This window comes from Raphanus sativus, chromosome 6 (genome assembly GCF_000801105.2).
Source record: "Raphanus sativus cultivar WK10039 chromosome 6, ASM80110v3, whole genome shotgun sequence".
In the NCBI taxonomy this organism is placed as follows: domain Eukaryota; kingdom Viridiplantae; phylum Streptophyta; class Magnoliopsida; order Brassicales; family Brassicaceae; genus Raphanus; species Raphanus sativus.
The window spans coordinates 49,580,363-49,604,201 of record NC_079516.1 but is presented as its reverse complement, the minus strand read 5'-3'; the positions used below and the strand labels follow the sequence as shown (position 1 = coordinate 49,604,201).

General features: G+C 35.0%; 5 protein-coding genes across 6 annotated transcripts; 1 reads left to right on the top strand and 4 right to left on the bottom strand.

Moving 5' to 3' along the window:
* Window positions 1-5,924: 5,924 nt before the first annotated feature.
* On the bottom strand, window positions 5,925-7,233 carry LOC108805835 (probable membrane-associated kinase regulator 3). Its single transcript, XM_018577795.2, has one exon. It carries the CDS (start codon window positions 7,103-7,105, stop codon window positions 6,152-6,154), a length of 954 nt encoding a protein of 317 aa, XP_018433297.2. The 5' UTR covers window positions 7,106-7,233; the 3' UTR covers window positions 5,925-6,151.
* Window positions 7,234-10,807: 3,574 nt separating this feature from the next.
* LOC108805834 (uncharacterized) lies at window positions 10,808-15,238 on the bottom strand. 2 transcript variants are annotated; one of them, XM_056990043.1, is made up of 20 exons: window positions 15,129-15,238; window positions 14,809-14,974; window positions 14,504-14,704; window positions 14,339-14,437; window positions 14,187-14,239; window positions 14,011-14,107; window positions 13,860-13,933; window positions 13,636-13,756; window positions 13,335-13,445; window positions 13,125-13,201; window positions 12,965-13,031; window positions 12,797-12,862; window positions 12,607-12,714; window positions 12,332-12,462; window positions 12,155-12,221; window positions 11,932-11,996; window positions 11,756-11,849; window positions 11,529-11,599; window positions 11,051-11,439; window positions 10,808-10,914 (listed from the first exon to the last, which is right to left on the bottom strand). In XM_056990043.1, exons 2-19 carry the CDS (start codon window positions 14,956-14,958, stop codon window positions 11,079-11,081), a joined length of 2,013 nt encoding a protein of 670 aa, XP_056846023.1. In that variant the 5' UTR covers window positions 14,959-14,974; window positions 15,129-15,238; the 3' UTR covers window positions 10,808-10,914; window positions 11,051-11,078. The 2 variants fall into 2 exon arrangements, with proteins under 2 accessions (XP_056846023.1, XP_018433295.1); XM_018577793.2 differs by having other exon boundaries at window positions 14,339-14,434.
* Window positions 15,239-16,564: 1,326 nt separating this feature from the next.
* LOC108806555 (protein ALUMINUM SENSITIVE 3) lies at window positions 16,565-18,573 on the bottom strand. The gene is made up of 2 exons (XM_018578698.2): window positions 17,407-18,573; window positions 16,565-16,907 (listed from the first exon to the last, which is right to left on the bottom strand). Exons 1-2 carry the CDS (start codon window positions 18,031-18,033, stop codon window positions 16,596-16,598), a joined length of 939 nt encoding a protein of 312 aa, XP_018434200.2. The 5' UTR covers window positions 18,034-18,573; the 3' UTR covers window positions 16,565-16,595.
* LOC108806554 (pentatricopeptide repeat-containing protein At2g37320) lies at window positions 18,563-20,847 on the bottom strand. The gene is made up of 2 exons (XM_056987432.1): window positions 20,707-20,847; window positions 18,563-20,152 (listed from the first exon to the last, which is right to left on the bottom strand). Exons 1-2 carry the CDS (start codon window positions 20,845-20,847, stop codon window positions 18,620-18,622), a joined length of 1,674 nt encoding a protein of 557 aa, XP_056843412.1. The 3' UTR covers window positions 18,563-18,619.
* A 2,030-nt stretch (window positions 20,848-22,877) lies between these two features.
* Window positions 22,878-23,723, top strand: LOC108810310 (uncharacterized). Its single transcript, XM_018582430.2, has 2 exons — window positions 22,878-23,055; window positions 23,235-23,723. Exons 1-2 carry the CDS (start codon window positions 22,951-22,953, stop codon window positions 23,508-23,510), a joined length of 381 nt encoding a protein of 126 aa, XP_018437932.2. The 5' UTR covers window positions 22,878-22,950; the 3' UTR covers window positions 23,511-23,723.
* Window positions 23,724-23,839: the final 116 nt, after the last annotated feature.

Sequence of the window (23,839 nt, the reverse complement as noted above, 5' to 3'; positions counted from 1 at the left end):
TATATCATAGATATGTTTGTTAATCAAGAGAACTTAGATCAAAATCCAACTTAATCTTTCGACATCAATCATGCTATTAGAACAAAATTTTAAGTCAATGTAGTTACCCCTAAGACCGTAGAACCTAAAAATATTGTTTATTTCTACAATTTAAATTAAAAATATTAATTTTATTTTCTCAGTTATACCTGAAAGGCTGAAACTTTCCAGTCTTAGCTTGAAATGAGTTAAATAAAATAGTTGTGGTTACCAAACTATCATTATTAAACCTGACTCGGTAATGATTTCCGAATAACTCTTTCATCTTTTCCATTTTATGAAGCAACGGATGCATTTATTTGAGTTTAAAGTTTTTCTTTCTACAAAATCCTTCCGGGCTTTGTAAATATGGGCTTTATTTGTTAGAAACGAGGGTTATTTACAGTTTGGGTTAAGCATCGGTTAAAGCCCCTTAGGTCATTTGTGACTTTCCCGCGTAGCCCAAAGAACGGTTTTAAGGTTTCAGCGAAATTGTTGTAGCAGAGATGTTTCCGTTTATCGCTGCCACTTGGTTTTTGAATTTAGTTAAAGTGTTTCAGTATGTTCGATTTTGAGTGTCCATAATATATTTTGATGTGCTCGTTTAATGGTTGATTGAGTTTAATGGATTGATTTGTCCTCTGTTTTCAGCTCTAGGTCTCGAGAGACAATATCAATTACTTGGCGTTCATTCTATGCATCCACTATAGTTATTTCGTATTCCCTTTTTTCGTAATCTTGGTATGATTAGTCGTACTCGTGCCTGCTGCTTTAACAGATGTTCTCTGATCAGGCTTTTAATGTTTATTGTGGTGATGATCTTTCTTTCAAGCGAGGCAAGCTAATCTTGTTGGCTTTGCGGAATGATATTGAGGTTTCTTAAAAACCGCTGATGGTAACTGTAATGTTTCGGCTGAAACAAACGTATGTTCTCTTTGATCTACTTGCAAACAGCTCACAAAGCACCAGGTCTGCTTTTATTTGTGATTGTAACAGAAAATGTTAGGCAAACATTCGGTCAACACCCACATCCACGTAGTATGTTCTGTCATTTTTGGATAGCTTGTTGATGCAAGAACATATTTTTGGCAAATCAAAATGATGTGACGTTAATCATCTTGTTACTTTGAATCTTATGTCTCTTCTTTGCCCCCAATACATCCCTTCTTGAGGAATGTTTGTTTACAGACATTGAATTTTATCAATGCATTATTGAAGACATTTAGACCCTATTGATGTTCAAATTGTTGCTTTCACAATACAGTTTCGAGGACAACAAGATTAAAGAGAAACCTTATGAGTTATGATTGCAATCCATATGCAATGCTCTTTCTTTAGTTAGGTACGTGTTGGGTCGGGACTCTTGACAAAAGCTACATGTAAAACAGTATCAAACGGAGCGATCTCTAATTGCTTTCCGAGTTAGAGAAGAAGACAACTATCCACAGACAAGTTAAGTGGTCCAAAGATTCATACTTGCTTGTGATTACGAAAAGACTCTCTTTTTGTCATTGTCTCTCTGTCCATTTGCTTCCAATGCACTTGTGTCTCATTGCACGTCGTCATATTAATTCTAACCAATTCATGAGAATGTGGCTCGTAATTGATCTAGCTAAAGGCTATGCTCATGTTTGTTAGGTGTATGGATGATTGAGAAGCAGAACATGAAAGAGTTTTTGTACAAATGAGATGGATTTTAGTAGTTAGCGTTTACTATTCAGATCAGAGAGTTGAGAAGTGTATAAACAGTTGAAACCAGTTATGTGATAAGTGAAGTGGGTTCCATGTACAGATATAATTGGTGTTCTTTCTTTATTTCCATTTCAGTTGGAGACACAGGATAGCTATTTGAGTCTTAGCTTTTCTAAATTGTCCCCAAAATAGAATTTTTATTTATTTATATTGATTTATTTATTTTAGTTTCTACAGTTCCATGTCACATGTTCTGAATCTTGTAATTTTTTTTATTATTGATCGTACGAATAGACTGACAAGATTTAGTCGTCAACTGAAACTTTTGAATGGGTCAAAGCTCAAACCGTGGAAAGGCTCACTTCACCTTTCTGACTCTTGTTGTAGATCATATCATGTGGATTTTGGACTTTACTACGAGGGGAACAGTTTACTGATACGCAGGGATACGAATGGTACTTTATTATTAATATTATCATGAAGTTGTATTTCATTATAATTAGAATGGAGTAACAGTGTTACATTATAAATCATTGTTTTTGTTTAGCATACTTTGTAACTTCCAAATTATATTGTACAATGATTTCGAACATGTGTTTTTTGGCTAATGAATTTAGGGTACTATAATATAGTATATGTTTTGTTTTACGGTTTAAATTTAAGGGACCGGTCGATCTTGAGCTGGAACTTTATAGTACTATTGGTGGTCTTTGAGTTTGAATGTTTGATGTTATATTTTTTTTTTATCAGCAACAATACAGACTCATATTTGATGTTATATACTCTTTCCGTTTCTAATTGTAAGTAATTTTGGTTAAAATTTAAAAGCACGAATATTTAGAAAATTATTATCTTTTTAAAAAATATTATTTAATCAATTAATTCAATCAATTAGAAAATATCTAACAATATTTCATCGATCACACAGTAACCAATAAATGAAAAAGTTGTATTGAAATATGTAAACTATTTACATTATAAAATAAACTATTTTTCTTAAACTACTTACAATTAGAAACAGAGAGTACTATTTAGTCGCATGTTAGTAGCAATTAATGTTCATGTGTTTTTGATAATTACAAGCTACTTTAATCGTTTCAGTTGACATATTATAAGCTTAACTATCATGCATGGAAAATGAAAGCTACACACTTTCATGCAGCTGACATTCATCATGCTTTCCATGGACTCTTAAGATTTTCAATGAGATTTTTTTCCGCCACGCGGATATCTGTTAATCTATTTGATTAATCGAAAATATAGTACACTATGAAATGATCTTTTTGCTGTAAAGCTTCGTTTTTGTTGCTACAAGAGTAACTTAGAGTGATGTATATTTTATCCTCTTTCTCGCGGATTTAAATAGACCATATAACAAAAAAGGTGATGCATACTACTTGGTGAAGTTTGGGAATGAATAATTTAGACCCATGCATTTGTGTGTTATTGCTAAATTTTACAGTAATCTTGAGACTCGTATAAATGTTATGTTAGAAAAACAAGAAGATATCAGTTTTGAAAAAAACAAGATTTCTTCTGATATATATAGGATCAAATTTCACTGAGTAACAAAGCCATCCTAAAACTCAAATATGGTACCAATTGGCTATGGATCAAGACCGCACCTTTAGTATGGTATATCCCTGTAGGTAACAATTTGCCCTATCTTTAAACTAGCTAGTCGAATGACTGTTCGAATTACAAAAGGCGACATCAGAGGATACAACTTGGATATATAAAATTTTGAATATACGTGGAATGCTAGGTTTGAGAAATTAGGGTTTAATATTAAATTCTTGATACTACTTTATTTTGACAAGCTTTTGGGCTTAATATCAAATTTTAAAATATGGAAAGCAAATAGGGTTTGTGAAAACAGATGAACAAATAATAGATTATCAGACCGGAACGTCTCCAATGATCGAGCGAACTTGAATTACATTAAAAATTCAAATTTTTGTAGCGTTTGTAAACTTTAGAGCAACATTTGGTAATCTATTTATGTGGTACCTAGTAATTTTTTCTTTGAGCAACTTGCAAATTTTGGTAGCACTTTTCAGTTTATAACATTTATTTCCATTCAAGTTTTTAATTATTAGATGTTATTAGTTTCTTCTCCACGCTTATCAAAGAACCTCATATATATTAATTTTATTGAGATTTTGAATTTAAAAATCACTAGTAGACATATATTGAGAATAAGTATACTTATAGATAGAAAACGGGAAACGTATATATAACTTTGTGAAACAAAACAAAAAAATCCAAAACACATGACAATTTGAAAGAGATGGAATATCATGTTATGTCGTGAATTCAATGAACTGGATAAACAATAGGGAGGTTTCAGAATAAATCATTGCTACCTTCATGATACGTCACTATATCAGTTTGAGTTTCACGATATAACTATGTTACCACATTTTTACTATTGAACAGCATAGAAAGCTTTGGTTGACAAAAAGCATCATAGAAGGCTTTATGGTTTGTGGTATTGGAACGTAAATTATCCATTATATCAAATAGTTAGAACTCCATTAGCAAATTCCATGAAAATTTTGACAGTGAGCTGGAGTTTGTTTTGGGGGTTTATATTATAGAACGAGTGGACTCAAAAGAAAAAGGAGGAAGCAAACTGAATAAAAGTGACTTTACAGCAATAGTGAGGATCCTCTCTCTCAATCTCTCTCTCAGAATATTTTTTTAAAATATAGGCCATATATAATTATTTTAAATAGTTGGTCTAGTGAGTACAGATAGAAGGAGAAAAGCGAAAACAGGCCCATTTTTTTAGGGGTCCAACTTTACATTCATGTAAATAATCTTAAATGTAGCTCCACACACCAAAAAAAAAACTTAAAATCAACTTTTTATTAAAAAATAATAATTTCAAATATAAATATTCCTGTAACAGACCCAAATAGGTATAAAGATTTCAATGATTCTGAGCTTGTTGAAGTTTATCACTACGAGAGATATGGTCCCATTACGATTTATTTGATTTATTGAAAGCCATAAATTAGATAGTGTAAGATTTTGGGATGAGACGTCTAAACGTTTGAAATATTTGAGCGACGAATGAACATACATACAAATTAGTTTATAAGTGTATTTTATTTTTTTGCATTTGATAATATTTTTTGCATTTTATAGTGATCGCCAATCGGTGACCATAACAATACATAACTATTTTTATCATTATTTGGGAGATGAATCGTAAATTTGCCGTAAATATTCAGTAGTACATACAATTATTTTGGTGACCTTTTTGATCTTCTGTCAAGACTATTTTTTTTTACTAAATTTAGAATGGTGGTATAATTACTGATTCAAACCATTAGATTATACTATGCGACTGCATAATTCCATATGAATTTATTGCACTTGTAATAGTTTATAAGAGAGATAATAGTAGCATAATAAATGTCGAAAAACTAGTGACATGTGATCTCTACGCTCTAGCTGATGAGTTATATAAATGCAGAAGGTCTTAGAGTTTAGCACCATAGATCAAGAACAACACGAAATTACTAGTATCGCTCGCTTAGCAAAAGAAAACTCAGGAGTAACGAGTATCCACAATAAACCGAAATAATTGTAAAGGAAGCCGTCCAGGGAATTGAAATGGGTTCAATTAGTAATATCAAGTTGATGTTTACCTAGAATTTTCCACTATGTCATAAATGCATAAAGGTAACATAAAAGCAACTCAATGGAAACATCTGAAAGAGTTTTCCAATATTAGAACAGAAAAAAAAAAAAGGAAAAACATTTCAAATGAAAATCCATGAGATACTAGAAACTCTTAATCAGTGTATCAAATTATAATATTTAATACTTAAAAAAACTAAAACTTAATTATTATTAAAATAATTAAAATAATGTTTTGGTTGTGAGAAATTCCTTTATCGTATTGACTTAAGATAAACTGTTTTCTAATCATATAAAAACGCAAAATATATTTTGTTAGGTCAAAACAGTTTATCTTAAGTCAAATGTTTTCTTCATAGAATGTTTTTGGTAACTGTCATTATCATTTGAAATATCATATGATTAAATAGTTTAAACTAAGAAGAAGGTTACGAAAGACGAGATAATTGTCATTAACCAGATTGGTAAGTTATGTACTGATTTTAAACAAAAAGTTAACGAATTAACGTCCAAAACGAAGAAGAAAGCAGAGTTTTTGTTCACAAACCAAATTTAAAGCCAAGAACCATGAAATTAGTAATTTTTATAGCATTAACACAGATTTCAGCAAACTTCTACAAAGAAAAAAAGCACAAAAAATAATCTAAAATACAAAAAGAAAATAAAAAACAGAGTATAAAGAAAAAAGTTGCCTTTTTGAACTTTCTATGTCCGTTTTTGTTTGGAAATGTCGAAATGAGAATCAGAGCCAGAGAAAACGTCACAGATCCTTCGAATTTCTGGTAAAGTCTCAACCTTTTTCAACGTCAGCACAAGTAGAAACAGATGTTCTCGAAGAAGAGTTCTCAGATCCGCCCACATTGCTCTTCCTATTAGTAAACGACTGCTTACAATGCTCAATAGCTCCTTCAATGGAGTTCTCCGAGCTCGCGTTGCTGCTTCTCATCAGCGTCTGCAGATCCAAAGACCCGTTTGATCCAAAACTAAACGAAGACGAAAGCGAAGACGCCGAAGAGGAGGATGTAGAAGAAGAAGAAGAAGAACACTTTGGCTGAGACTGTCTCTGTATCACTCCGGAGAACGATCTCCTATGAATCAATGGAGGGTTCTTGCTGCTTAAAGACTCTGTTTTCGCAAAAGGGTTCTTCTTTTTCTTGAGGGTTGTTTCGGATTTGAATTTCGGGTGGATCTCTGATGAATCGGAGCATCCTGGTCTCGAGAAGAGAGATCTTATGTAAGCGCGTGAAGCTTTGAGCTTTTGTCTGATCGATGACTGTTTGATCTTCTTGCTCCAGCTCTTTCCATCGTTGCTCTCGATGAATCTCTTCAGCTCCGTTGAAATCTCGATGTAACAGTGCTCCTCTTGCCCGCTCACTACGTCGATCTCGCTGCTGCTGAACCTCCTCGGCGAGGATACGGCGGCGCGTGGGGAGATGGGAGTGGATACTACGGAGGCGGCGAGAAGCTTTTGGACCATTTGGAGACGAGGAGGGAGGTGGAGAGGGAGGAGCTGGCCTTTGTAGAAGAGCTCGTCGGCGGGAGATGTGGTGGACTCGCCGGAAGCTAAGGCGGAGGAGCACATTTGGAACTCGAACTCTCTGCTGTGCGGAGGAGAGGATGTGACGGCGAAGCTGATGAAGCGAGAAGAAGAGGAGGAGGAGAGGTTGATCTCCATGTCTATGTAATCGTCGTCGCAATCGCTGGACATAGCTTGTGTTCTCGATTCAGGTCCATGCAAATTCATATCGTGTGTATGTAATGGTGTATGTAACTGTGTTTATGTGTCTGAAAGTCTCTCTCTCTCTGTCTGTCTTCAAGAGGAACTGAGAGAACTGAGAAAGAGCTTATGGGAGGTTGGGAGGAGGGAAAGAGCATCTTTTTAAAGTGGTCTTTCTTTAATTTATTGTTATTTTTTATTTTATTTAGATAAATATAAACAAAACGCTTGTAAAGTTGTGATATATTTTTAATTTTTGTATTACTTTTTCCCCCAATTTATAACATTTGAGTTTTTATAACAAAGATTTGTTAATACATCCAAACTACGTAATTCTTTTATCTTTTCGAAAAGATTTTGTGTCCTATGGCCACCAGTTTCTTTAGTGGTTCCTTGTTTTGATATCACGATCTCAAACTTTACCGTTGCATACATTTTTTTAATTAATTCAGACCAACCATTTGTGTTATGCAGCGTGGGAATTTGCATTTTGGGTATTAAGTTATTATTACGTGTATGATTAGTGGCGTGTAATAGATTAATATCAGTAGAAAAAGTAGAATGGTGATGAAACAATATGAGATTAGTTTTCTTTAAAAAACTTTATGAGAAATTGAGAATAGTAGTATTAATATTATTTTGGTATCATATAAATCTGGTGATAAATCTATATGATTATTATGAATGTAGTAGTACAGTAATAGCAGTACTGTACAGTGATGAATAGTTTCACGTTTAATTTGTTGGAAATATAGTAGGACGCTCTATTTTAGTATTAGGTCAGAGTCACATGAATTTGATTTTTTTAGTCATCTAAGCACACTATCATAGTTAAATATGCTACACGAAAATAAACCACTATGAATTTATGATACAACCTCCAGTTCATGTAGATTGGATATCTTATGCTGCAAAAAGTCATGAAATAAATAATTAAATCGACTGGTGACAAAAAAAGACTAATGAGTTTACTGATCTATTTCGAAGTTCTCCATAGATTATGTTCTCATTCCCCGTCTTTTATTTATCTTTTACAACCTTCAACTTGGTTTCTCTCTCTAAATTCTCTGTAAATACACACATTTTGCTCAACTGAAAAAAATCATCAGCCATTGTATTAGAGGTTTCCAGTTTAAATGATCGCTGAAACGAAATTAATCTTAAATGTTGTGATTTCGGATTTGGAAATTAGAGACTTGGTCTCCAAACTCCTGGTATTCAGAAAAGAAAAACTAAAATGTCCACCTTGATCCACACGATTACCAAACCTAATATTCCAACTATGTAAATCTAAATTACTATATATCAAATCTCAGAAAATTTTGAATATAGCTGTCTAGCTGAAACATTACTTATAACCACATGATTATTTAATATACATAATGAACAAACTAACCTATGTGCATATGCCAATTTTTCTGTAAACCAAAAAACTTCTCAACACCAAACTATTAGCACAAGTTGATTACACAGAAAATATTCATGAACTGAATATACATTGTAGCATAGCATGCAATACCAGCCAAAAAAAAGACAATTATGACTGGCCAACTATACTAAGCTGCAGACGACAGTCAAAGAGAGACAGAGAGATACAAAACGGCTATAACTCCGCACCACACAACTCACGGTTAGGGGGGGTCATAGCCCTGCCTGGAACAAGCAAAAAAAATATTTGTTATATCCTTTCCTTCGTGTTTCATTGGCCACAGTAACAATGGTCACGTGTATGGTAAAAGTAACGGTAGCTCATAGCTGACAGAAGTCTCGATCTTTTATAAAGAAAGAAGAAGACCACAATATATTTTTGTTTTACAAAATGCATAGCTCTTGTTTTCACATATCAAAAAGTTATCTTTTTAATCAACAAAAGTGTAATAATTGTTGCAGGTCGTGACTTGTGAGTAAGTGGATACCTACTTTTACCCCCATACTCCTGTAACATATTCATGTCTTTTCGCTTTCTACTTTCTTTGTTTATATAATAATCACATGTAAGATAAGTACTGTCCCTATTTTACCGAGTGCAGGAAATTCAAAATAAGATAAAATGATAAATGGCTGTATGCACTTTGTACTTTGTATTTATATTTCATTGGAACCGTAGCTTGTAATGTTAGCAAGCGGGTCAACCTTTTTACCGAATATCCATGTAAAGAAGTTGTATTTATAAAATTCCAGTAATAGAAATGAAGGTTAGTTAATTGTACTTTATAGTTGATAATTCCTTGCAAATTACGTCTTAGTGTGTGTTGGAGAGAAGTGGAGTGGGAAGTCTGTCGTACACAGCGAAGTACTTAAAAAGCAGAGTGACTTCTTCTCTGTTTCAATCATTGAAACAACTCACAAAGTAAATGCTCACCACTTTCAATCTTCTTTTTATTTTTGCTAAATATTTTCTCTCATTTTCCAGGAAGAACATTATGTCTTTAGCATTCTGAAATATCCCAAAATGTTTTTAGAAAATAAGGAAATCATAATGCCCCAGTGACATGCATATTATAAGCAAATCATTAATTAGTTTATATCCCACTGTTGATTTAATGGATTGAGAGTAGTGGAAAACCTCTCAGTCAAAACATATGCACACCATAAAACCACTACACTTCATATGAAAGTGGACCTACTTTGTTTCTTTCTTTGTTATTTTTTATTTACTTCTCCTAAAAATAAGTGGACTTGAAATTGTAAATGAGCAGCCGTATCTTTAGCTACCACGTAATTCGAATTTGAACCTCTTGAAAATATTGTAAAAAATGCATTATGGAAATCGAACTGTTCAGGTAGGACTAAGCCAAGGTGAAGACACTGAATGATAACAACAAAAACCATTCGACTTCTTTTGCAGTTTCTACCAAATATATGTCAATCAAATCAAATTGGGTCTCATGAGTTGTCTGAATTTTCTTTTAATAATCTTCTTTAGCTTAGTTTTTGTGATCCAGCTGAAGCAAACAAGCTCTATGTCAGTTGCATACAAATGAAAAAATGTTATAATACTGGATGATAAAATTAAAATAGAGGATAGTGGTTTGATCGCTTGTTTTGTTTGCTTCTCCATTGATACTTGTTTTTTTAAATTATTGTAATATTTGTTTGTTTGCTTTCTTACAGCTGTAGCTCCAGTAACTTTTCTACATGTTTAAAATGCAAAGGGCAAAAGCTTATGTTTCTTAAATGTAAAACATGTAAAAATGTGTACATTTTTTCCTTATAAAACGAACATAAACAATTACGTCTGAACCAATTGGATTCTTAAGTTAAACTTAGATTATATTGTTTTTAAATATATGTATTCAAGTCTTGGGCGATGGCATTGGCAAGACCAAAAAAGTTCAAACTCCTTTGGTGGGTTCATTGTGCAATAAACACATTGTTCTGTGTGAACGTAACAAACTGCATTTAGTTCGTTATAACGTAACAACTACAATGAATGCATTTCCCAATTCAAACTTTTAATTTCAAAGAAAATTAGCTAACAAAGCAAGCACATTTGCCCTCAATAGTTTTCCAGGAATATATATTTTTTATGACAACGATATTAAAAATATACATCATATAGGCACGAAAATGAAAAGAAATATCCATATAAACGAAAAAATAATAATTCTCGACTCCGGCCAAGAAAGACAAACTCATTTTAAACTTATTGGGGAGCTATATTAATATAATATCTACATTTGATCATATTTCAAACTAGAACTTCAAAAAAAAGAAAAAGAAGAGAAAAAACTTGCAAAATTCTTTTATATGTTTTATAGAAAACTCTGGAAAGCCAGAACCTTCCATTAGTTAAATAGTAATTGATGTACTCCCCCACCTTCCACCATCATGTGCTACATTACACAGCAACAAAACAAAATGTAACATCGAATAAGTCTCTTTACTAACAATAAGTTAGACATTATCCAATAATATCTATATTGCCTTTGAAAGTTTTACGTTAACTAAGCAAGAGCTTAAGTGGCTTACCTATGCAAAATATGGGTTGGGGGGTCAGCTATTGGTTTTTGAAGTGAGTGTCATCAAGAGCATCGAATTCCCAATCATTGATTTCATCCGCCAAGAGCTCTTCTCCATCGTCCAGTTCCAACTCCAGCTGATTCTTTGCCGCGTCTTCTTTCTCTGAAGACCCTTTTTTACTGTCTGGATCAGAATCATCATCAGCAAGTTTTTTCGGAACTGCTGTGTCCGAAAGCGGAGTGTCGAGCGTCGTCTTCAGGGACGGTGAGCGTGAAGAAGAAGAAGAAGATGTTCTCGCAGGAGATTCTATATCTAGAAGCGGACGTTCGATAGACTCAAACTCCACTTTTGTTTTGTCCAATGCCTCGAATAGTTCTTTTACTCTTTTATCGTCTTTCCTGCACCAAAACCAGGGGGAGAGTAAAGTTTGCATAACTTTCATACTTTTGTATTCTCCATCCATAGCTGAATATGTATGGAACGTTACCTGGAGATACCTTCCGTCTGTGAATAGAATGGCTTTTTCATGGCATCCACCACACTTAGTGTTGTTACAAACTGGTACAGTTAATAAATAACAATCATAAGATAGGTTATGAAAAAAAGGACACACACACTTTCTTGTCTCTGCAGTTGAAATCAAGCTTAGGAATGTTCTGTTCCATTATTTAAAATTTTGAGAGAAGTGGGTCTATTTTCTAAAGCTACACTTACCTTAGCTTCGAGGTCCAGATACTCCCTCTCAAGCTGTTTTCTAGAATCAATTGGCTTTGCATCCTTATCGTCTATCTTTTTCTCTGCTTCTAACCTGATATTTCCCCATAAACAAAGCTATCAGTTCTAAACTTGGTCAAATATATAATCTCTAGGAACAGGTAAGTGATATTTACCCTTTACTTGGTTCCAAATTCTCAATAACTCTTCGGATCTTGGGTAAAGAAGGATCCAACTGTTCCTGAGTTGGTATTAAAAGTATGAATGTGAGATTAATCTTTGGTTTACAGTCTAAGGTCCTGACATAATAGGGAAGTGAAAACAAATATTTATACTAAACGGTGTATACTGTATCATGGCAAAATTAGAACTAATTTTGGGTTTAACATTTAGTAGTACCTTGTAGAAAGAGAGGAGTTGAACAATCAGGTCGATGAAATGGTCACCATATCTCTCCATCTCCCCACTTGAGTATTGATCCATGGTGGAAGAAATGGCAAAATAAGGATCACATGGAAAATAATTAACGAAGCAACATAACTGCTAAGTTCTTTGCATAGTGAAGATAAGACATACCTCACTTGTATTTCCTTTTGTCGATCAAATTTAGACTGGATAATCCAGGTATCTTCTAAAAATTTGATCCACTTATTCACAACTTCCGCCTCTACTCGGCATGAACATATTGAACGAGTTAGCTCGTCTTCCTACACGTAAGCCGGCCAAACATCACGAACTATTCTTAGTGGCTAATTAATTTACTATTGACATTGCTTATGTATCATGACAAAATTAGAAATGTGTTCAAAAAAAAAAAAAAGATGCTTAGAACAAGTAAGAAGTTAAGTTACCTTTGACTTCAGGTGCAAAAGAATTTCATTACTTGCATTATCAAACTGCTCTCTTTCTTCTCTGGCATTGCGAAGACGAGCCCGGACAGATGTTATTGAGGTGTTGACCTTCAAAAAACACGTGAACTCTAATATGATGTACAAATACCATTTCAGTAAATTGATCTGGATAAGTTCTTATGGAAGTTACCCTGTTCAGTTCATTTTCAAGATCATCCTTCATAATCTCAAGATTTTTTAATTCCGCCTCTACATCCTGAAAAACAATGTAAAAGAAAAATGAAAACAGAACATCCAAAGCACTAGGTCAATATTTCATTATTTAACAGGGGTAATAAAGAGATCATGGACTGCAAACCTTCTCCTGCTGGCTGACTTCAGTAGTTTTGGAAAGTCGGAAATTAAGAGCTTCTTCTTTCTGACTTCTGCTTTTAGAATATGAACAGAACGTTAGATGTTAACTATGATTGTATAGGAAGCAGATACACTGTAGACTACCAGGTTACGTTTGCTCTCACCTATGATCCACGATTCTGTCTTCAGCTTTAGAGGTAGAACTGAGTAAAGATTCTGACAGAACTTTGAGTTTGTCAACCTGCACAATACAGAGTGAACTTAATTTAACATCCAAATTAGGTAACATGATGTCGTACACTAGTGACATCCATGCAAAAATAATAATAATAATTAAAAAACAGAGTTCGGTTCTAAATTGTGTGCAGTTTCACCTTCTCATCGTGAAGTTGAAGAGAATCACCATTTTTCAATGATTTTTTCTTCAGCAAGAGTGCTTCTAGCTTCGAAAACGTGCGAACTTGCTCAAGAATTTCTCGGAGAGCCTGCAGCAGCAACCCAATTTTTTTTAGTACATCTCACATACATTGATTCAGAAATCTATAAAAAAAAATCGTGAAAATACTTAGGAAAGAAACTAGTGCAATAAAATAAAAATTCTTCTAGAAGCCTTGTGGAATTTCCTTTCACTTGGCTTCCATGTGAAAATTTAGTTTACATAAGAGACAATATCACCTCGGTTGATGCAGCATTGGTTGCAGCGGTTTTTGAACAATCTTCATTTGAAGCCTGCTCAAGAACCTTGACCTTGGTCTTATCTAGTTTCTCCATCAGATCATGTGCTTCAGTATCTATTCTGAGCTAGTCACAAACGAGATAAGTAAATTCTTAAAGGCATGGACATTTCCAGCACAGGAAAAATTTAGTGTAATAATATATGGTTGTGATCCAATTAATACCTTGCAAGATCAGCACTGATTTTTAGTCCTCCGATTGCACTTTGGACATATTGAAGCAGTTCTTCACGCTTTGCCTAAAAAAGAAAAAACACCAGAAAGAGGCATTACAGAAGCTTGTCCGTTTTTTTTGTAAAATCCAGTACATGCTTACCAAAACTTCATCCTTGTATTTGGAAAACACAATCGCCAAGTCCTGCACATTTTGAATCACTGCTTCGTGAACTTCCTTCTCTCCTGACAAACAGAGCCTGTATGTACATATGAGCTCAAATGAAAGGGTTTTTCTTATACTCGTAGAATAGCTGAGTGGAAGAGAAAGCATCTCACCCAAAGAGTTCCTGAAGCAGATGGACTTCTTCTTCTTTTGGTGCTTCCAGAATCTGATTCAAAGATAAAAAGAGTTTAAACATGCGGTTAAACTCAGTGTTGCGATGTTCTTGGGCCCTAATGGCTTAAAACATGGGCTTAAACCACCTTACCATAGATAAAACCATGCCTTCAAGGGCCTCACTGTGAAGAAACACATGTCTAAAAGTCATTGGCTCACCAGGAAGACCAGGATCAACGTAATAAATCTGCTACAATTTCACAAACACACGATTAGAAAGGCAAAATGACCAAAGACAATAAATTGTGGCACTGACGGTGGTACAAGAATCCTTGGCTTCTTCTGAATTCTGATCGTCGATATTATTCTCGGAAGACGAAGACAAGATCCTCTCGATCTCTCTGAGAGCGACAAGCCATCTCCTCAGCAACTGCACCCTCTCGGCGCCTCGGGACGAAACCGAGACCTCTTCTAATCTCTTCACCGCGAGAGTAAAGCTCTTGACGTTCCTCGATCCCTGTTACGTAACCAACACGCATCGGCCCGCCGCGCGGTTATTAGAAACTATAATTTGAATTTTTTTTAATTTATTTTTGAAAGAGGAGGAGGATTATTATATACGATGCGATCCTGGATCAGTTTGGCCCCTCCGGAGACGGCATTCCCGGCGGTGAGGACGACGGAACCGGCGTAACCGCGAACGGTGCGGGTGAGACTGTTCTGCCCGCCGACTTCGACTGCTTTGTGCACCGCCGATCTCAGCCACGACATTTTTGATTTGATTCTCCTTTTCGAATTTTGAATTTTAGAAAAAAAAAGTAAATAAAATTGAACAATGGCGAGAAAATTAAACGGAGTGCGATTCGAGAGAGAGAGAGAGAGAGAGAGAGAGAGAGAGAGAGAGAGAGAGAGAGAGAGAGAGGAGAACAAGTCAGACGAACCGTGTACGTGGTGCCGTGCCTTCTCTTCAATATTTTTTCCTGGGTGACGATGGTCTTTATTTTATTATTAAATATGCAAATTACAAGATTATTTCAAGGCCAAATAGGTTTTGTTGTTTTTTCCCAACATTTATCTCTAATATTATGACGCAATCTGATTTTTCTTGCTTTTCTTAGAAAATCCTCCACTGACTAATAATAGTGAAAATGTAGTTTTTTATGAAATATCCTTTTTTGGTATAATTTCAAAATTATATAATCTGTTACTGATAAGATGGAAAATAAATAAATAGTGTCCTGATTGATTCCTGAATATAGGATCTATCATTAAGATTTTTGTTTATTAATTATTTATGTTGATTTTATCCAACTTTAAAACTTGTAAAACCGTTTTTTATGTGGATAAATCTAAATTTAGCTAGGGACTATAGATTTATGATGTTACAAAAAAAGGATTATAGACTTATATAGATCGATATTTTCATAAATCTCTCTTTTTTAATTTCAGGTATTTATCCTAAATTTTAATTAGGATAACTTAATGATGTCTTGTAACTAGCGTTCGACGACTATTTAGTAGCTAGCTTGTGTTTATATTCATTCGGTAGCCTCTATACAACAAATCAGTGGTTTCATCCATGACGAATTAGCAATAGCTAAGTCTTTGCTATCGCGTATCTTTGCTAATTTCCTATAGGTTGATGTTAACCTGACGCAATCGTCACGTCTTTAAGTGAGAACTTCTCTTAATCATATAGCATATTTACGAAAAAGTCTTGCCTAAATCAAAGAAGACCTGCATGACTATTTCTAAAATATTCTCTCCGTCTGCGTTAACCTTAGCACACTTCTAAAATCTGCGAATGTTTCAACCAGAGCAACATGTTATAACTTATACAAAAGAAAATTCATAGATGTTTTAATTTGATAGTTGATAATTAATTCTACGTGAAAACGACGACATGTCATTCATTTTTCAAGACTCAGGCATACGAGACACTTGCTTAGAATAGAATGGCATATTGCAACTTGCAAGTAGTCAATGTGAGCAGGTTACAAAATGTTTTCTACATGTTTAGCTTTTTTCAGTAACTGTGATTTCAACTTCTGAGCATTGACTTCTTTTTTTTAGCAATCTATGCTCAAAGGAGTTAGATTATAAAAAGTAGCATTGGCATAACGAGAAATTTGTGATGGCTTTATAGTTTCATATGCCACAATACATTAAGAAGTTAGTGATCTGACACTTCTCCCGAAGAAAACTCAGTCTGACTGTTTTTGGACTGAAATTTACAGTTTTCTGGTTGAAATTTATTGTTTTCCGACCTCAGATTCATGGGTTAACATTGGTTTTGCTGGTTTGATCTCTCTCTGCTAAATTTTCTTATTTTGTCCCGTAACAAAGACTCTCTCAAACCATGTTAGCAAATGTCAAAGGTTGCTGAAAGGACATTGATGATCAAAACTTCAACTTAAGAAGACATGAGTTTGCAACTGGTAAGCTTTAGTGAAAAAAGATGGCCAACAAAGATACGTACACATGATACTACTAACCGTGGCTGCTCCAACAATCATGTTCATGACAACTATCTGTAGCTGAATAGCTTCAAGAGGCGACGCGCCACCCATTATCATACCCGTCATGGCCCCTGGTAGAGAGATCAAACCAACGGTTTTGCAGCTATCCAAAACCGGAGATAGAGATGTCACCAAAGCTCTCTTCACCTGTTGCAGTGTCGCTTGTCGTGGTGTTGCTCCTAGTGCCAAAGCCGTTTCCACCTGGTTTTCGACACATCAATAAAACCGGAAACTTAGGTTCAGTTAAGTTTGGTAAGCAATTTTCTAAAATGGGTCATTAACACGAAACCATTTCTTAAAACCTGATTAATGTGATTCAAATAGATTTAAATCGTTATAAATCGATCAACAATAATTTGATCCTGTTTAAACTAATTTAAATTCATTTGATTTTCCTAAATCAAACAATAATATTAGTTCAAATCCACAAATTTGTCTAATCTGTTTTTATTGTATATTTAATTTTTATGATTTATCAAAACATTTTTTTTTTGTTGACAAGATTACAGGTGAAATAAAAACTAAAATATCTAATATAAATGTGAAATATAAAAAATCATAATTTGTTAACAATTAAGTTTTTGCCTAGACTATCAAAAATGATCTAAACTCCGAATACTCTGCCTAATATCTAGTCCTCTAAGCATCTATTACAGTCTTAACAATATTTTGAACATTGGGTAGAAGTAATAACATGTACCAGGTTTAGCTGCATTTTGATGTCATCTCGTAGCTGTTTCATTGTAACGCCTACGACCGTCATGGCATTTCCGACCATCATCCCCGCCACAGGGATCATATACCTCGGAGTGAAAGGAAAGACGTTGAGGACAACGAGCAGGAACATTGTTATACCTGTTCCGGCGAGGATAGATACCCCGGCCACGTACTTACCACGTGGCACGTGCTTGGCACGTTGTCCGGCGGTGTAACCAGCGACGAAGACCATGAAGAGATAAGCGAGGACGATCCAGCCTGCGTTTTCTTGGTCGAAGATGAACTGAAGAACGAAACCGATGACAGAGAGCTGAAGAAACGATCTGAAAACAGAGTAGATCATTTCTCCTTCCAAAGAGAGGTTCTGCGAGTAGGAGAGAGCCACGGCTAGAAGCACGACGGCGAGCGCCGCCGCTGGCTTCACCATGTTTTTGAGGTACTCGATCAACCATTCGTAGTCGTTGAGAAAAGCTGCTACCCAGTCTAAATCCATGTCTCTCTCTCTCTCGCTCTTTTTTTCCTTCTTTTGTCGTCTTTGTAGTGGTGGTGGAGGGAATAATAGTGGACAACAAGTTATAGGGACTAGAAAAAGCAGACACTTTCCACTCATCTTTTATTACATCAGCTCATGTGTTGGATTCGATTGCCTATGTTAAGATATCTTTATTTCTGCATTATCAGATGGATAATTAATTTAGAATTGGATGTAATAGTAAAAATATGAAGAAAACAATGTAATAAAAATGTATAAAATAAAAAATAGGATAAGTTCAGTTGCCGCCTGCAATAAATAACAACATAGTTGATGCGTGTTAAACAAAAACTAGTGATGGAAATGATGACTTTTAAAAACGACCGTGATCCAAACATGAATAAAATAAAATATCAATCGTGCAAACTCATTCTTCAGAAGTAAAATTATAAACCAAAATAAGTTATTGCAAAACTGACTTCACTTCTCACTATTTTATTTTATTTTCACTTAAATTATTATATAGAACTCTTGGGTGCATTTAACCACATTATAGAACTATATCCATTTGACTACCTGTTATATTTACTAAATTAATCAAAACCTTTTCATATAGTTATAGAGGTACTGTATTGTTGAAAACGTTAAAATAAAAAAGATGCACATGTATGTAAAAGATAAAGCCTATTGTATCACTATTGACTTATCTGTTATGTGTGTTGTATTAGAGTAGTTCCATGTGCTCTACAAGACAACGAAGAACACGAACAATCTCTAGCATTCTACAGTTGCTACCATCTTCAGCTTTAAACATGAAAACATCGTTATCAATCTCAACCCAACTACACCCTGGATTCGTCTTCAGTCCTTTATCTTTCATAGCTTTCCTCACCATCGCCGCCTCTTTATAGTACCTGACACTAGCGTAAAGATTCGCTAGCTGGACATGCGTGGCTGCACACTCAGGCTCAAGAATCAGCCGTTCCTCCGCAGCTCTGATTCCCGTCCAGACATCTCCGTGGACACGGCAAGAGAAAAGCAGAGATCCCCATATGACTGCGTTTGGTTCCATCGGCATGTTTTCGATCATCTCCAAGGCTTCTTGCAACAGACCAAACCTCCCGAGAAGATCTATAAGACAAGAGTAGTGGCTGAGTTGTGGTTCCACCCCGCGTTCCACCATCAAATTGAAGAACTTTCTTCCTTCTTTAACCATACCCGCGTGTCTGCACGATGACAGGACTCCTAAGTACGTGATTGCATCAGGCTTTGTCCCGGTTTTGGGCATCACTACTTCGAAAAGCTCGATTGCTTGCGTCGCAAGTCCATGCTGCGCGTAGCCAGCAATCATAGAGTTCCAAGAGACGACGTCTTTGTTAACAAACTGGTCAAAGACACGGAAAGCATCCTTCAAGTCTCCGCATTTACAGTACATCGAGATGAGAGCGTTTGAGATATGAAGACAAGACTTGAACCCCGTCTTAAGTGTCTGACAATGAACGCTTCTTCCTTGCCCTAACGCCCCGCTTCCAGTACAAGCGCTCAAAAGAGCCGTGAAGGTATAATCATTCGGTTGTTCGGAGGTTGAATCTCTCATCTTTGAGTAAAGCTTCAAACAGATATCCACACGCCACTCCTGCGCAAACCCTGAGATCATAGCCGTCCACGAAACCACGTTCTTCTCAGGCATTTCGACGAACACCTTATGCGCATTATCTAACTCACCAGAATCTCTGTACAAAACGACTAAAGAGCTTCCTACGTACACATCTGAGGTAAACCCACTTTTTAACGCTAAGCAATGAAACCCATAACCGGTTCTAAAGTCACGACCCGACCCGCAAGACCTCACGGCGGAAGACAAACCGTAAGCATCGAAACTACACTTGAGACTCGCGGAATCCTCGAGCAGAACTTCTTCCAAAACGCTTGAGACTCCGTATTTGGTTCTTGAGAGGGGAAGATCATCTTTGAGATGCTTCGAATCTGTTCGCAGAAACTCCTTAACGGTTCCAAGATCGTTCCGGCGATCCGAAGCTCCACCTGGTTTCGAAGATATGATGTCTAGAACTCTCAGAGCGCGGGCTCGTCTCTCGACTTCGCTTGCGTCGTTCGCTATAACACGATTCAGTGAACGGACTCGAGAATGATATTTTCTCAGACAAGACATGAAACTCAGCAAGTCCTGTCGATTCCGACACTTCACTTCACTGTGGATCAAACACTTAGACACGATTACACATGGGCCGTAACCCAATTAAAAGGCCCATTAAGTTACCTCTGATGTTAATGACAAATGATGTTAAATGACAAAGTGACACCTGGTGAAGGTTCACTGTAATATAAAGAAAAGCCTTGCAGTAAAGCTGGTGAAGCTGTAATATAAAGCTGATTAATATTAAATACTCATGTGTCTTACAGCTTTATATTAGAGCTTTTTACAATGCAGGTCACTTTTGAGTTTATTATTTCATCATAAGTCACATATTGCTACACATACACTTTTTTCCAACTAAATCTAGTATTTTATTAATAAATTACTAAAGACAGCTAACTAAAGAACATTTCTAACTAAATGATTTTTTTAATATATATTTTCCCTCTTTCATCATCTCTCTCTTTCTCCTTTCTTTCAAAACCACCGTTTGAAATCCAGAAAAAAATTCTTTTCTTTTGTTAAAATCCTGAAAACTATTTGCAATACAAAAAACTATGCTCTTCTTCAATTTGCTTCTTGGTCCTCTGCCACTGGTAATTTCAAGCAAGTTCAATTACTAAGCTGTGGTGGTTTATCTGAATCTAAGTGTATACCTTCATACAAAACCAGACAGAGAAATCTGATGTAGTTTCGCCGCCGGCTCGATCTCTAGCTCCGTTTCCAAACTCTTCCTTCCCGGCGAATATGATATCAGTCACCACTGCATCGTCACTGTATGCGGTGTCGCATCTCATCTTCCTCCGCGTGACTTCTCCAACCGTCGGTGTCAAACTTTGAAGGGATCCATTCCTGAACAAAGTTTCTTATATTTGTACAACTGGTCCTTTAGCTTTTGACTATTTACAAATTGACCCTAAAAGTTGCAGATTTGCACATTTGCATTTCAATTAGGAAGATTAGTAGGAAAATGCAATCCAATCTAAAATGAAAAGCTAAAACCATGAAAAATTAATATCGTTTAAATATTAGCCATATGTATGATGATTCATGTATATTTATATGTACATGAATCAATGTACACCCAGTTTTTATTATCCACATGTACAATAATTTATATGTACACGAGTTGGTTTGTGCAAGATTCACATGTATATCTGATAAATTTGTTAGATATATTTGTAATTTGCAATATATGGACCAGAGAAAATATTAATCGAAGTGTACATATATTTTCAATGTCCACATATACAATGTTTCACAAAACATCTCATGTATACCGATTCAACTTAATTATTATAAATCACTAAAATCATAAGATAATGTCATGTTTCCAAATGCCCATGTGCACCATTTCTACAAAATGTTTGTAATTTCAAATGCAGACACAAAATTTTGATTTGTGAATAATATGACATGATATTTAATATAATTCTCCAAGAATTTGAGTTGTTTTGTGAAAGGGAAAATTGGTTCGAAGAAATCGCTAATTTACTATTAGAAAATGTAACACTCTTAAAATAATAGTTAGATAGACATTATAAATAAGATTACCAATGGAGTATACATGTGAGTCTGTGTACATATGTACACATGTACTAGTTTACAAGTGTACAAAGCTTACAAAGGTACATGTCTACAGTTTTACATGTGTACATCGTATATTAATAAAGTAATGTATCATGAAACCATGTTTGCCCGTGAAATACCTAAACACATGCTTTCCGCCAAAACACTAAAATTGCATTTTCCAACAAAAAAATGTTTTATCTCTACTTCTTAATTTAAAAAGCTCAAACACGTACACATATGTTTCATTGTTCATATGTACAATATTTCACAGAAATTCCTATGTACACCAGTTCACTTGTACACCGAATATGTTTCATCAACTAAAATTGTCTAGAATAAACACGATTGATTCATCTGAGGTTCATGCGAAAAGTAAGTGATATAGTTATTGGGGTCAATCTGCATATATAAAAGTATTGGGATAAAAATTGAATGATACAAAAGCTAAGGGCTAGATGTGCAAAAACGCCAGAATTAACCATTGTTACTCTCGAGCTTTTCATGAAGGTTGAAGGGCGAGTCAGAGAGGAACATAATTCACAGTGATGATGATTCACGACGAGCAAAAAAAGAATTAGACCACTATTAGAGATGCAGATTTGCATATCTTTTTTTTATTGATCAAACAGATTTACATATCTTAAAAGATAAATAAAATAGTGAAGAAACAGAAATTTTAAAGAAACAGATCTGCTATTACAGAGAAAAAATGATACTGGGAGGAAGAAGGTGAATGTAAAGCTAGATAGGACCTACCTAATTTTAGTGGAGGTAATTGATATCACGTGTTACCTTTATTTAGTTAGTTTCTGAGTGAAAATAGATTAGTTAGAAATAAAGTGTCTGAGTAGTTGTAAGTGATCTATAGTGTAATTATAAACTACAAAAGTGACTCTAGGCGTAAATCTTTCTTTATATTACAGCTACACCAGGTGTAATATTATATGAATTGTCCAGTCACATGAGTATTGAAGCCTTGCAGTAAAAAGTTGATTTATACCTTTTTTTTTTCTTGAAAAGGTCTTCTTGATGTGAGTGATTTACCACTCACGAGGACTACAGATTTATGTCTCTTAGTTATCCAAAAGGACCAAAACAAAAATAGGTAACAAAAAGTCCAATCCCACACTGTGGTTTTGCTTACACACACGTGCACACTGTTCTTTTTGCTAACAATCAGAGTTCTTTACTGTCCCTACATCACATTTTCTGATTTACTTTCAATTAAAGTTTGAAATGTTTGAGGAGTTTCAGGTTCCTTTCCCTCCTCTCTCTCTCTCTCTCAAATGAATGGATTTGGTTCACGTTGTTGAATAAAAGAAAACAACATGACAATTGATATGAGAACTGTGGAGTGTCTAAGAGGGAGACTACTTGCAGAGAGGCAAGTTTCAAGGTCTGCAAAAGAAAAAGCAGAGCTCATTACCATAAAGGTAAAATTTATAAAACTCTGGAGTATCATTCCCTTTTTCTTTCTCTTTTTCTAGATCAATTAAGAACCATAAAAGATTCGAATATTCATTCTTGTTGCTCAAGTACAAAGAGAGATTCACTTTCTAAGTTAAAAGCTGATTTTGTTTTTAAAGACAACCTTAAAATCTCTTGGAAACAGATGGAAGAGCTGGAGAAACGTCTGAAAGAAGAGATTAGATTACGGGAGAAAGCAGAGAAGAAACTAAGGTTTCTGATGAAAAAGCTTGAATTCATAAAAGGATCGCGCAGTTCCGAGGGATCAGAGCAATCAAGTTCATCTCAAGATTCATGTTTCTCATCGGTTTCAACTTCAGCATCCAATGAAGGAGAAGGAGAAGAACAAGAAATGGATGGAAATGGACTTACCTCCATGGAAAAAGAGTTAAAGTTCAAAGCTCATACATGTTTCTCCTAGTTAAGCAAACGATGTTGCTTCAAGTCATGAAGTAGAATCACTGGCTGGTAATGATGTTTCCACGCGCTCAGATACATCTTAAGAGTCCCATACCTTTAGAACCGAGAAGTTGGGACCGAAGCTAGTAACATATTTTGTTGTGCTTCATTTCATTACAAGGGGTAGTTATCCTAATTTACAGAGGTCAAACATTCTCAATTTATTTGTTTAGCCCAATTTCAGTTTTTCTTTCTAAATCTTCAAAATTAATATATACTATGTAATGAAATTACGGAGATTTCTTTCCATAAACATTTCTTAATTGCTGAATTTGAAAATGAGAAGATCAT